Source organism: Euleptes europaea, chromosome 2, assembly GCF_029931775.1.
Source record: "Euleptes europaea isolate rEulEur1 chromosome 2, rEulEur1.hap1, whole genome shotgun sequence".
Classification (NCBI taxonomy): Eukaryota; Metazoa; Chordata; class Lepidosauria; order Squamata; family Sphaerodactylidae; genus Euleptes; species Euleptes europaea.
This window is the reverse complement of record NC_079313.1, coordinates 85,819,676-85,832,534: the sequence shown is the minus strand read 5'-3', so window position 1 is coordinate 85,832,534 and position 12,859 is coordinate 85,819,676. Positions and strand designations below refer to the sequence as shown.

The window sequence follows — 12,859 nt, the reverse complement described above, 5'->3', positions numbered from 1 at the left end:
TTTTGTGACAGCAGTGAGCAGAACACAACAAAAACTAGATGGCCTCCACATAGTTAGCCGGATAGAGACCAAGTTGCCCGTTGTCCAGACGACCTTTGCACCACCCTTGTTCATCCTCTTCACCTAATTTGGTTAATTCATCACCTAGAACAACAGTAACAAGTCATTATTGAGGGCTTATTGTAAACCAGTGTGTTTCTATCCTGTTCTATTAAACCCCTTCTTCTGTCACACCTCCATTTACATTAGCAGTCTCCTGAGGAAGCTTTGCTTTTAGAGAGGGACTGGGGTTCAGTGTTAAAACACATGGTTTGTATGCAGAAGATCCCAGGTTCAATCCTCAGGTGTCCATTTTTTAAAATATCTAGTAGTAGCTGATCTGAAAGAGTCTCTGGAGTACTGCTGAGGCTCTGTAGAATTGCTGCCAAAGTGGGCAATAATGAGCATGATAGACTAGTGATCTGATTCTTCATGGGCTCAAAGCTTGGGGCTGTGTTACATGCATCTGCTTCTAATGACTCATATATTAACATAGTACATATGGTGGATATGTGTTCAGATGTGACCCCCACTGGCAACTCAATTTCTAGGTGCATAGGGGACCTAATTTTGATTGGGGCTAGAGCACATATAGAAAAGGAGCTCTAGCTCCCCCCCCCCCGGATATTTTTCCTCCATTTGGGTGCCCATAAAATTGGACTCCTGACCCAATATTTACCAAACTTGGGGGTTCTTCTAAGGAGAGTCACTAGCAGTTATGCTGAAAATTTGGTGCCTCTACCTTAAAAATCCCTCCCCCCCCCCGAAAGACTCCCCATGGACTATAATGGAGAAGAAGGGAGGGGGATTTAAACTTCAAAGCACTGAGTGAGAAATGTTTCGAAGCAGTTTTTCTTCCTTTTAAAAGGGGTTGTAGCCAGCAATCCCCAAACGATCCCCAAAAAAGCCGATTTTTTTCAGCTTTTTTGGGATCGGGATTTGCCAGCTACTGTTTAAAAGTGCTTGTTTTTCCAGCTCCAAAAAAAAAAGCTGAAAATACTAATAAGGTGCTTTTTGACTTTTTTGGGGGTATGGCTTTGCCAAATATATACCCCTAGAACTGAGTTTCCAGAACAAAATTCCAGGCAAATGTCTGTTGACAGTAATGTGCAATTTGGCCCTAAGTAAAATGCCAGCTTTGGGGTTATTTGATATAATTAAAATAATGACGGTACATCTCTACACACGATAGTTATGTGCACACTGAGATAAGCTGTTACGTTTCAAATGCTTTCCTGTTTCAAATGCTTTCCTGTATTCAAATCTCAGACAGAAGTTACATAGGATTTGTAGCTCATCCCTGTAAAGAAGGCTATCATGACAGGTAAGGAATGCAAAGCAGAAGGGTGTGGGGTCGTAGAATCTGATTAATCACCATGTCTCTATTTCTGTTAATGTAACATGCATCACAACCATTCCCTTCCTAGCACCACATCACACATATTCGGTTTTTACAGAGATTACTTTTCTCAGCCAGCTCTGAGCATATATACTCAGGTAACATTTAAGCAACGACTTTGTGACAATCAGTTACAACAACTTCCATGATTCTGGGAGCACCTGGCCTTTGAAAGCAAGGAAGTTGTTATGGCCCAATATCTGTGAGAGAGGCACTAGCAGCAGCAACCTCTCATCCTTTTAGGGGACCTTGCAAGCATCTTTTATTGCAATTAGGAGATAATTTATTTAAGTACTCTCCAGCTGAGGAACAAGAACTTAATAAGTAGGGGAGCTAAGCCTCTGAAAGCAACAATAAAAGATTTCTTTGCCATCCTTCATTCTGCTGCTGTAGACCCACCTGTGTATTATTTTTAGAACTGGTAAGTCACATGTGAGTTGAAAGCCCTGCAGAAAAGCAACCATTCCTGGAAGAAAACTCTTGAAAACAGGACAGATCTTTCCTCTGCACAGCAACCAACGGACTCTTTCCATTCCTCCTCCTGGCTCAGCAGTACATTTCATGTCTTACCTGCTTTGAAACTCAGCTCATCCTGCTCCTGCCCATCATAATCATACAGAGCTCGCACACGCACTCCTTTCCCAGCCGTCTCTTCCTCAAAGGGGTTGGCACCACCATTGGCTTCACTGGAGTTGTAGGTGTTGCCACCCTCATCATCTGACCACTCCGTAGTGTAGGCTTGGCCCCGTTCATAGCTGCTCACACTGGGAATAAAATGTGGTAGAGGGCATCATCAGAACTACTGCTCCAGCCGAGGTCCTCTGATGCCTCCAACACTGGGAGATGTCTGCCCATAATGGCCTAAGTAGCCACGAGGCATTATGCCCACAGTGTTCTACTCCTTCTCATTTGAACAGTGCACCTCGCAAGGCTCAAACTGGAGAAGGTTCAGGATACTCACCTGCCACGGTCCCCAGACTGTGCTGCTGACTCCCCAGCTCCACTGGCATTGGGTGTGTTGCTGCCTTCATTCTTCTTAGGCTTCTCTCTCCTTGTTATTGTTTGTGCCGCATCTGGATTCCATTCCTGAAGGGGAAAAATATGTCTCTGAACTGACTTCCTCTTTCTAAACCCCACCTGCAGTGCAGTCCATGCAGGCAGTGCGGTGGGACAACTCCTTACCTCAACCTGAGGCCAGTTCATGGGCATCCCTGGGCCACAGTTGTTGCGGAACCATCGGAGGTCCTCCTGAGCATCGGCCGTGCGAATGGTCTGCTCCAGCTCGCGATAGACTTTAGTATAGCTGCAAGTAACAAATACACAGCCTTATAAACAAAGGCATTCCTTTTAAAACTGGACTCGACTAAAGCTGAAAACTGCTGGGCAGGGGAGTTGAATTAATCCATAAACCAAGACAACTGCAAAATTAGATTTCCCTAACCAAACACAAGGGGGCACCAGTAGCGAAGAAAAGCTTGGCCAGCAAGGACTCTCACCAGTTTAAAAGCACAATGGTGTGCTGTATCTTTTCTGTTACCCTATCAGTAATATGTACCAGTGTCTGGGCATCTTGACCAAAGTTCTGTCCCTATAAGATAGATGCCTAAGTACAGTTTATTTCCTTCCACAATCGCGTTTCAGAGATTACTGCAAGGGAACGGGGAAGGCCTCAGGACAACATTTGCCAGCAACTCCTTTGTTCAACTTCCAACGAAATAGATGCTAAGGAACAGACAATTCCTCTTCTCACAGAATATTTCCATGGGATTTGCAAGGGACAATGAGATCAAGCTCTTCATATCACGTTGGCTATTAATTCAGTTAGATTGTGCCAATCATGAAAGCAGCAAAAACAGACCACTCAAAATGTAGGTAGAGTCTCAAGATAAGCAGAAAAATATGACTTTGAAATTAACCAAGAAGTCTCCACCCATCCCCTGAGGACTATGCATGCCTCAGAATGCATGGAATGTTGAGGGCAGTTGGAGTGGTGAAAAGGGAAAAAACCCCAGAGAAACTGACCTGCACAAGAATTCTAGAAGAAGAGATTTGGGTGATTTCTAAATAATTCTCCCCAACTGCTTTAATTCTTCATGGGCCGGTGGCTGTTATTACCAGAATTTCAGAAGGGGAGGATAATTTTGATTTATGTGCTGCCATTTATTTGGGGGCTTGTTTGTATGGTCCTTTAGGGAGCTCTTCAAGAACCATGGTTCACTAGATAATGAAAATCTTCTGCCGCACTCCTGATCTTTAGCACTTTGATAGTTTTGGGACTGCTCAGTCCAGGCCTCCATTCTTTCTCTCATGGTTTTATGATTGACTCATTGGGGGCATTTGAGTTGCTAGACACTGGCAGTTTTGAGAAAGGTACATCTTCATGGGCCACTCTTCCCCCCTCCCCGCTTTATTTTGATGCTATACAAGTGCATCCAGTCTTTACAAGCCAGATGTAAACTTGAGCTGAGACTGTGCCAGTCTTTTACTTGCCTATATAGCAGACAGAGATTAAAATGGGACCAGTGCAGTCTGTCTGCAAGACGCAACATGCAATGTCAGTATGGGATTATCCAACATTACACTGTGGTTACTTTTACACTGACTGTTCAGTCTGGAATTGCCATCATACATGCACTCACTCAGCTTTAGTGGAAAGTATATCGTTGGCATCCCACTGCATTCCTTATCGTTCTCCAGTCTTTTTCCAGACCTGATTTGCAGCAAATTTTAAAACTTAAAACGCAGGTGATAGGCTTTCCAGAGTGGACCGCCAAGTTTCTCAGGGTTACTGTCCCTTTAAATTTTCTTCCTTTTCTTCTGTCTCCCATTTAATTATTTCCTCTACTCTTGGAAGTTGTGGCATTCCTAAATTAATAACATGTTATTAGTTCTCAGATGGGTAGTGATGGTGGTTCAACAGTGCAATCCTAAACAGAGTTAACCCATTCTAAGCCCAATGACTTCAGTGGACTCAAAAGGGTGTAATTTTTCTTAGGATTGTACTATATGTACCGCTTTTCACTTTGGAAAGGGAGGTTACAAGGTTGTGAGAAAGCTCCCAGTGCTCACTGAAGGAGCCCCTCTGTCGCATCATTAGAGCTGCTTCATTCTGCTGCCACCGGGTTTCAGAGGAAAGTGATACCTGCTGTTCTCTGCCAGATTCAGGTGCCTCTTGATGTCCAATAGCACCTCCTTCAGGAAGCTGAGTCTCTTCTCTTCAAACTGCTGGCACTGCTCAAAGACCTGCTCCATGCTCTCCATATACTGTGGGGTGCACTTGCTTAGCTCTTCCACCACCTTCTCATACTTCTCCTGGGCCTACAAGTGCAACAAAAGTTAAGATTAAAATTCCTGGGAAAACACTTATAGTAGGAATTAGACTTTTGGGCAAAGGCACACTTTTCAGTGTGCCTGGTTCCACTGGCCTACCTCATTTAAGGACTTATCTATATCACTGCTCAGAAGACATATCTGGGTATAGTCAATGCATGGACAGGGGCAACAGGGTCATGCAGATAAACTGCAGTTGCAATGAGTTAACTCGCCTTTAGAGAGCCAGCGTGGTGTAGTGGTTAAGAGCGGTTGTTTGGGGTGGTAGACCCTAATCTGGTGAACCAGGCTGGTTTCCCCTCCTCCACATGAAGCCAGCTGGGTGATCTTGGCCTAGTCACAGCTCTCTTACAGCTCTCTCAGCCCCACCTACCACACAGGGCGTCTGTTGTGGGGAGGGGAAGGGAAGGTGATTGTAAGTCGGTTTGATTCTTCCTTATGTGGTAGAGAAAGTCGGCATATAAAAACCTGCCCCTTCACTAGAGAGGCTTAATGTGTGGAAATGGGCAGCTGAAGCTTTTCATGACATGGAGATAAATATAATCACTTGCTAAATAACATCCCATCAAGCCTCTGTTAAAGAGACATGATTTTTTTTTCTCCAGGAAGCTGACAATCATAGAATCATAGAGTTGGAAGGGGCCATACAGTGCATCTAGTCCAACCCCTTGCTTAATGCAGGATCAGCCTAAAGCATCCCTGACAAGTGTTTGTTCAGCCACTGCTTGAAGACTGCCAGTGAGGGGGAGCTCACCACCTCCCTAGGCAGCTGATTCCACTGCTGAACTACTCTTACTGTAAAAACATTTTCCTAATATCCAGCCGGTACCTTTCCTCTCGTAATTTATACCTATTATTGCGAGTCTTAGCCTCTGCTACCAACAGGAACAGCTCCCTGCACTCCTACCTATCAATGATACACACACTATGAGAACAACCCTAAGCAGGTCTACTTAGAATCCTACTTAAGTCTATTCAATGGAGTTTACTCCCAGGAAAATGATCTTAGGATTCCACTGTATGTGCCCTAAAAGGGGGATGCATGTATTTGAACCTGATGTGTGGGTATAAAGAAATCAGAGTGCATAATAGCAGGATGAGTAAGGTTCATAAGAGTGAAGGCACAAAGATGTGTAAGGATGTATGTGTAAGCACATGACAATATAAGCCAGAATAAATGGCAAAAGAGAAGATGAGGATCACTGTGTGCATCCAAGAGATATTTGTGTGTGCGTGCGTCTTTACAGAAATGTTGCAAAGGACCTTGTGTATAAGGATGGGTAAGTGTGAGGGAGAATATTTTAAATAAAGTATTCACACAGTGTGAATTTGTAAGGGAATGCATGCACATTTTCTTATATTGTAAGCAGCTTTGAGTCCACATGCAGTGGAGAAAAGCAGGGTAAAAGCGTCCAAATAAATAAAATAAATACATGTGCAATGGCTATATTTCCCATGTGTACAAAGATGCTTGGGTATGAATATGTCCATTCCCTCGAGGGAAGTCACTCGCACCTTTTGTACGTCCTGCTTGCACTTGTCCACCTTGTCCTGCAGTTTCTTCTGCTGGTCTGGGGTGATGGACTGCTCGGCCTTGCTGTTGGCTTCCCGGGTCATAGCCAGCTTCTCCTCTTTGCATGCCAGGTGATAGGTTTTCTTGGCTGCTTCCAGCTGGTTTGAATTGGTAGAGATAGAAAGGAAGCAATACAGATGAGCACTTCTAGATGCTCAGTGCCCGAATCCAAACCCCCTACCTCTTTTTGAACCCTCTGCACAGGAACTGCAGTTTAAAAAAATCTCCACCCAAGACTCAAGCAAAAAATCCTTCCCCTTCACATATACTCCATCCAGTGAGGCTTGTGCTCAAAGATTTATCTTACCTGGTTACTGAAATAAATCACATAAACTGGGACCGGTTTGCATACTTTAACTTATCCATATTTGCACATTTTACTGTTTACTCTGAAAGAATACACTTTGATTTTCAGGATTTTGAAAAGGCCACTAGGTACAAACATATTATGTGCTTCAAAGCAAAAGCTTTAGATCTCTACAAAACTACTGAATACTTTTGTGTGTGGGATGTCCTCTGGATACAATGGGTCCTATCAAGTAGGGAGAGTTCTGCCATGAAACCATGCAGGCAGGGCTTTACAGTTACTGTGGACTCAGTGCACAGGGTTCTCCTTTATGTGCCACACCTGGTATCCTCCAGGTTTTCCTGAAGTAATGGCTTGGTTCTCTTAAGAGACCCTTGCTCAAAGTTCTGCAGGGGCAATGGGACCTCTGTGTTAACCACGGCACGAAGGTGTCCAGGTTCTTTCCCCCCTAAAATGAGCGTGGCACTCTCCCCTTCTCCTCCCATGCTCCAGCCCTTCATACCTCCTTCATCTTCTTGGCCCAAGGTTTCTGTGCTTTCCGAAAACCATCCTCTGCTTCCTTAGCCTCCTTGAAGCCTCCTATGATTTGTTTGTGGAAGGCATCTTTCTGCCAGTTCTTCACCTTCTCGAAGTCGTCGTTCAACAAGCTATTCTTCACTTCCTGATGCAGCTCGCTCACCTTGTCCGCCTCTGTCATTATGCCCATCCATGCTTTCTCCAGACTGCCGTACTGTGGGCCTGTGCACCAAGAGTACCAGCAAGACCGGGGTGATCACCGGACAGCCTGAAATAAAACCCTGTTCTGCCCTTACAAAACTATCTATTGTCAAAATGTCCCCACAAGGTGACATGGGAAAGAGCTGGGAAACAGAAGCTTTGCAATGGGCAGAGCCTCAGAGAACATGCAGACACCCTTAGGGCCTTTCTAGACTATTTATTTCAACAGTCAGGGTGCCATACTCAAATAGAACATGTTGATGCTCACTTGACAAAGATAAAACTATCGAGCATATGATCATGGAGTGCCCTATATTTAATGAGCTGAGGGCCAGTTTAATTATTCCTTTATTTAAAAATATGGAAGTATCCAACAAGGCATCTGGCAGTACGAGGGCGCTGGTGACATAGCTACTACCAGATACAGATGATTCTGTTACTCTGTCTGTGGCAACAGTTATAGGGGCAATAATTAAATACCAAAAGAATAACACTAAATAAGGCATTTTTATTCCTTTATTTCCTGCTCAAGGCTATAGCTGTATGAGCAGTGATAGATAGATAGATAGATAGATAGATAGATAGATAGATAGATAGATAGATAGATAGATAGATAGATAATTATTTCCCGTGAGGTAACACTGCAGCTGTAACTTATTCTTGCAGGAAATTTTACCAGCACAACTTCCCTCTCAGACATGCCCCACCATTTTATGGACATTTTCCCTTTTTCTCTACAATTCAGTGAAGACTGCGCTTCCCCTCTTCAGCATTGGAATGCAGACCTACCCTCGTTATTTTTAGTCAGTAAACAGGGGGTGTATCATCCCAGCAGACCAAGGCAACTGCCCCCCTCTGCTTTCCATTATATGGGAACAGAACATCAGACTTCTGGCACTGGATCTGCAATAGCACACCAACGCTGTAACTGTACACAAACTTAGCTGGGAGTAAGTCCCACTGCACGGCACGCAGCAGGACATGCTTCTCAATAAACAGTTGTTGGGATTGAAGAGAAAAGTGAGCTTTTCAAACTTCCCGTGGCTCAGGAGATTTTTCTGGTGTTTTGTCTAATTTTTATGAATGGTTCAGTATTTTAGATTTGGATGTTTATTATTATGTTAATGTACATACCTGCTTATTGTTAATTTTGTTGGCAAATATTTATCTGGAAAGGAAGATAATAATCTGTAAACTAAATAAATAAATGCCTGCGAAGGCCTGCATTCCCATCTCTGAGCGGGGTTGCGAGTTTCCATTTCCTCCGGTAGAGGGCAGCAGTATGTTCACAGATTCACCCAGCACTCCTTTCACCGTAAATGAACAGAATTAATCTCCAGAAATTCTTATGTGTGTGCAGGGTCATTTCTTCTTTGCATCACACACGTTGAATGCAAACTTTGTAAGTACACTCCCGCCTCCTCCACCCAAGTCCCGGAAAGCATGGTCAGAAGCAAAGGGATACCTTTCTCTATTAGCTGCCTCCACCGCTTGGACCAATCAATCAGCTGCTGGGCATATGCCTTCTCGATCTTGGCTCGCTCGTGGACACAGTTCATCAGGTCATTGCACAACCGATATCCATCATCGATCCGTTTCACAGTCCGTTTGTAGTTCCCCACCTGCCAGACACATGAATGCTGCCTGGGAACACTGACAAGCTGAAATCTCAGGCATAATCCTGGAGCCCAGAGTGGTTTACCACAATCAGAAGAGAGGAAAGAATTGTGTGTGGGGGAGGAGAGCAAGTAAGTCTTGGTTTAAAGTGGGGGACAGTGGATAGAGTGCCATTTTTGTGTCTCCTTGTCATTGTGTCTGAAGCATTCTAGTTTAGCAGTACCAGTGATTGTCTTGCTATGCATCTAACAAGAAATTAAAGTAAATATAAATTATATTCACATGCAATGTACACTAGCAATATGGGATGTTTCACAAAGCCACAAGGTTCTTGGATTTGGTATATTTTCACAATCACAGGGCAGAATTTGTGCCAAGGATCACCAAGATTTAGCCATGGAATCTATTTCCACACTTTGCCCTGAGATATATTAATATTAAAAAGGAAACATTAAAAGGTGGTATTATTTTCTTACAAATATTATATTTATAATGAGGGGATATACAATTGCATACAGGGCTACACTGAATGCTTTCCCATTTAAATTTTCAGCAGATGTGTTTTTAAGAGAAGGGGCAAAATGTTACCTAGAATCATAGAGTTGGAAGGGACCACCAGGGTCAGGGTCAAATACCTGAAAATATTTTTTTAAAAACCCAATAACCCTATGTTTGTTCTTTTTTTCATTGCCATTGTTGCTTTAACCTGCTGCTTGTTTGGTGTTTTCTTCCCTTGCTTGGGCTTTTCTCTCATTTACAGAGCAATCCCAGCCAATCAGGGATCATGTAATAAATGTAATGCTGTCGTGACACTAATTAGCCAGTCAGATGTAGTTACTTGTCAGTGTCACTGAGAGAAAATTAATCAACTGAAAGTGAGGACAGGGCTTCTTAGACTGGCAGCATGGATGATTCCAGCCAACTGGATCAGTGATCGCCCTCACTTTAGGGTTGCTGCAAAGGCAAAATTGCATTTTTTAAAATCTTGGGAAGGGGGCCTTTTGGTTCATCCCATCTGAGTAACTGCAATCTGCCTCTAAACATCTAGATGAGGAGATCTGAACTCCAAGTAAAGGAGTGAAACTTCCAGCACTTTGTATCTTGCTATGAAAATGAAGCACTGAAATCCAGTTATCCAGGTTGTCAAACAATGCATTTTAGAGAGAAAAGCAAACTCTGGAGGACTAAAACCTCTCACTCCCAGAATAGGCTTCCATGATCTCACTTTCCTTTTCATCCTGCATAATTTAAGGTGTTTTCATCAAGAACCTTTAGTATAGAAACTCGTGGCTTCTTTTTGCTAGAACTTTGAGACATCTTTCTGGATCAATAAACACCATCAGTCAGAAATCCCTTTTGCATTAGGCTAACAAGGAAAATGTTGGTGGGATTACACTGACAACCTGCTTTGCCAGACAGAGCTGCTTCAGAAGATGTGTGTGTCTGGGAAGGGGAGGGCAGGGCTCTTACCTCCCAAAAGCTGTCAGTTATTTCTTCAGCAGATGCTGCAGATTCATCATAGGAGCCAGACATGGTTTGTGGCCCTTGTGGTTAACTGCCAAATGTTCAGCCCCTCTGCCAGCAGCACCAGTCCTCATGCACTGCAAGAAAAGGAACACGTAACAATAAGGAGACGGGTCACCTGACCTATGACATGCAGGTGGAAGACTCCCCAGCCACAAAGCCACCACTCTTCCACTTTACTTCTGTTTATCTGCAGTCCCCAAAGTAGTCAAACCTGAAGTTCCCCATCCCAAGACCTTTACTAATGGTCAACAAGTTTATCCTCCTGTCTTTGACCAAACCTTTGTGTGTGTGTGTGTGTGTGTGTAAAGTGCCGTCCAGTCACAGTTGACTTATGGCAACCCAGTAGGGTTTTCAAGGCAAGAGACTTACAGAGTTGGTTTGCCATTGTTTGCCTCTGCATAGCGACCCTGGAATTCCTTGGTGGTCTCCCATTCAAATACTTATCAGGAGTGACCTTGCTTAACTTCCAAGATCTGATGAGATCAGGCTAGACTGGGCCATCCAGGTCAGGGCACAAACTTTATATCAACCAACATTTCCATGATTATCCACAGCTGGACATTAGACTTTATTAGCAGATGAGCAATTTGTCTATGGCAATATGTATAATGTTGCCCATTGCTATAGGGCAGTGATGGCGAACCTTTTAGAGACCGAGTGCCCAAACTGCAACCCAAAACCCACTTATTTATCGCCAAGTGCCAATAAGGCAATTTAACCTGAATACTGAGGTTTTAGTTTAGAAAAAAAAAACTCATACATTCACATATTTTGCGTTAAAAGAAAAACACAATAACAGAGCTTTCAGTGATACAAACAACTTTTTATTGAAAGGTAAAAGTTTGTATTTGGCATGCATCTCTCCAGGACTCGTCCTCTGCTCAGCCACCGGACATTATTGTACATAAGTAAACAATTATACTGTGCCTGAACCTCCTCAAGAAGTGCTTGAAACTGTCGACAATTCAGAGCACGAGCCATGATGTAATTCACCATTTTTGTGACATCTTTGAGGACATCGTCAAATTTTTTGAACAATTAATGTGATTTTTGCTGTTGTGTGCATGCTGATAATTTGTCCACCCTTGGCTCATACTTTGTAAGTTTGAGAGCAACATATGCAGCACTCAGGTCATCTGTTAGCATGTTTCTGGTGTCAGATTTGATATAATTCAAAGCTGAAAACAGCTGCTCACAAGCATAAGATGATCCAAACAAAGTAAGGAAAGCAATCCCAAGTGCTTTCATTGACTTAAAATTATTTGGCAGAGAATTCCACACTTTAAGGATTTCATTTTCAGAACTAACTGTGCTGTCCTTTGGCATCCCTTCTATCTTCTCAAGTGTTTCACGCAGGTCATCGAATTTATTTTTCCAGATAGAGCTTTCTTGAAATTCTATTAGCTCCATTTCCAGATTTTCTAAATCTAACCAGTGTGGGCAGAAAAGATCAAGTTCTTCAAATTTGGCTTTATCTGGAGAAGTAAGAAAACACAGGGTTGTCTCCATCTTACGGAACTGTAAAAATCTGTTACTGAAATTCACCTTTGCAGCTGCTACAATGCTAGAAAATTCCTTGTAGATTTCCTGATGGCTTGTAGGATTGTCTGCAAATGTTGTAGAATTTCCTAAATGCTTTTTAGACAGGCGGGCCCCCAGACAAACTGAAGACGGGTGGGGCCCCCGCAGCTCAGCTGAGAGGGGGAGCGTGGCAAGGTGCTTGGCCACAGACTCCCCCATCCAAACTGAAGAGGGCGGGGGCCAGACAAACAGCTGAGCTGCAGCCAGCAGCTCAGCTGAGAGAGGGAGGGCGCCAGCACAGGCTTGGGGAGCATGGGCACCGCCCTCAGCGCCCTCACCACGGCAACACGGCACAGCCCTAGGCAGACGCGACGGGTCCGCGCGTGTCCACAGAGAGGGCTCGGCGTGCCGGCTGCAGCACACGTGCCATAGGTTCACCAACACGGCTATAGGGTAAGAGAAGGGTGCTTTGCTCCCAATGGGAAAACATGCTCCATTTTAAGGAAAGCTGTCCCTCTGTAGGCAATTGAACTGAAACATACATTAAGAAAACTTTCATTCCCCTCACCTCAGAACTGCCTCCATATTCATCAATTTGTCACACAGTGGGAAGGGCCCACGGGTTTCCCAAATTCTGTTTTCATTCATAATTTATGAGTAGCCATCCAGTTTTTCTTTTTCACCCCCTCCACGCAAGAAACATTTATATTAAGATATAACAAGACAGTCATATGAGTTTGCATTATCTCTTCCTGGAACAGGCATTTGACTTGACAAGGTCTTTCTGCTTATCAACTATTCTGGACAGAAGAGAAGATAAATGACAGAA

General features: G+C 43.7%; 1 protein-coding gene across 1 annotated transcript; it reads right to left on the bottom strand.

Annotated features, from left to right (window-relative positions):
• On the bottom strand, positions 1-10,583 carry PACSIN1 (protein kinase C and casein kinase substrate in neurons 1). The gene is made up of 9 exons (XM_056844329.1): positions 10,453-10,583; positions 8,831-8,987; positions 7,151-7,386; positions 6,284-6,439; positions 4,581-4,756; positions 2,621-2,741; positions 2,400-2,524; positions 2,009-2,202; positions 1-144 (listed from the first exon to the last, which is right to left on the bottom strand). Exons 1-9 carry the CDS (start codon positions 10,513-10,515, stop codon positions 35-37), a joined length of 1,338 nt encoding a protein of 445 aa, XP_056700307.1. The 5' UTR covers positions 10,516-10,583; the 3' UTR covers positions 1-34.
• Between the last annotated feature and the right edge of the window lie 2,276 nt (positions 10,584-12,859).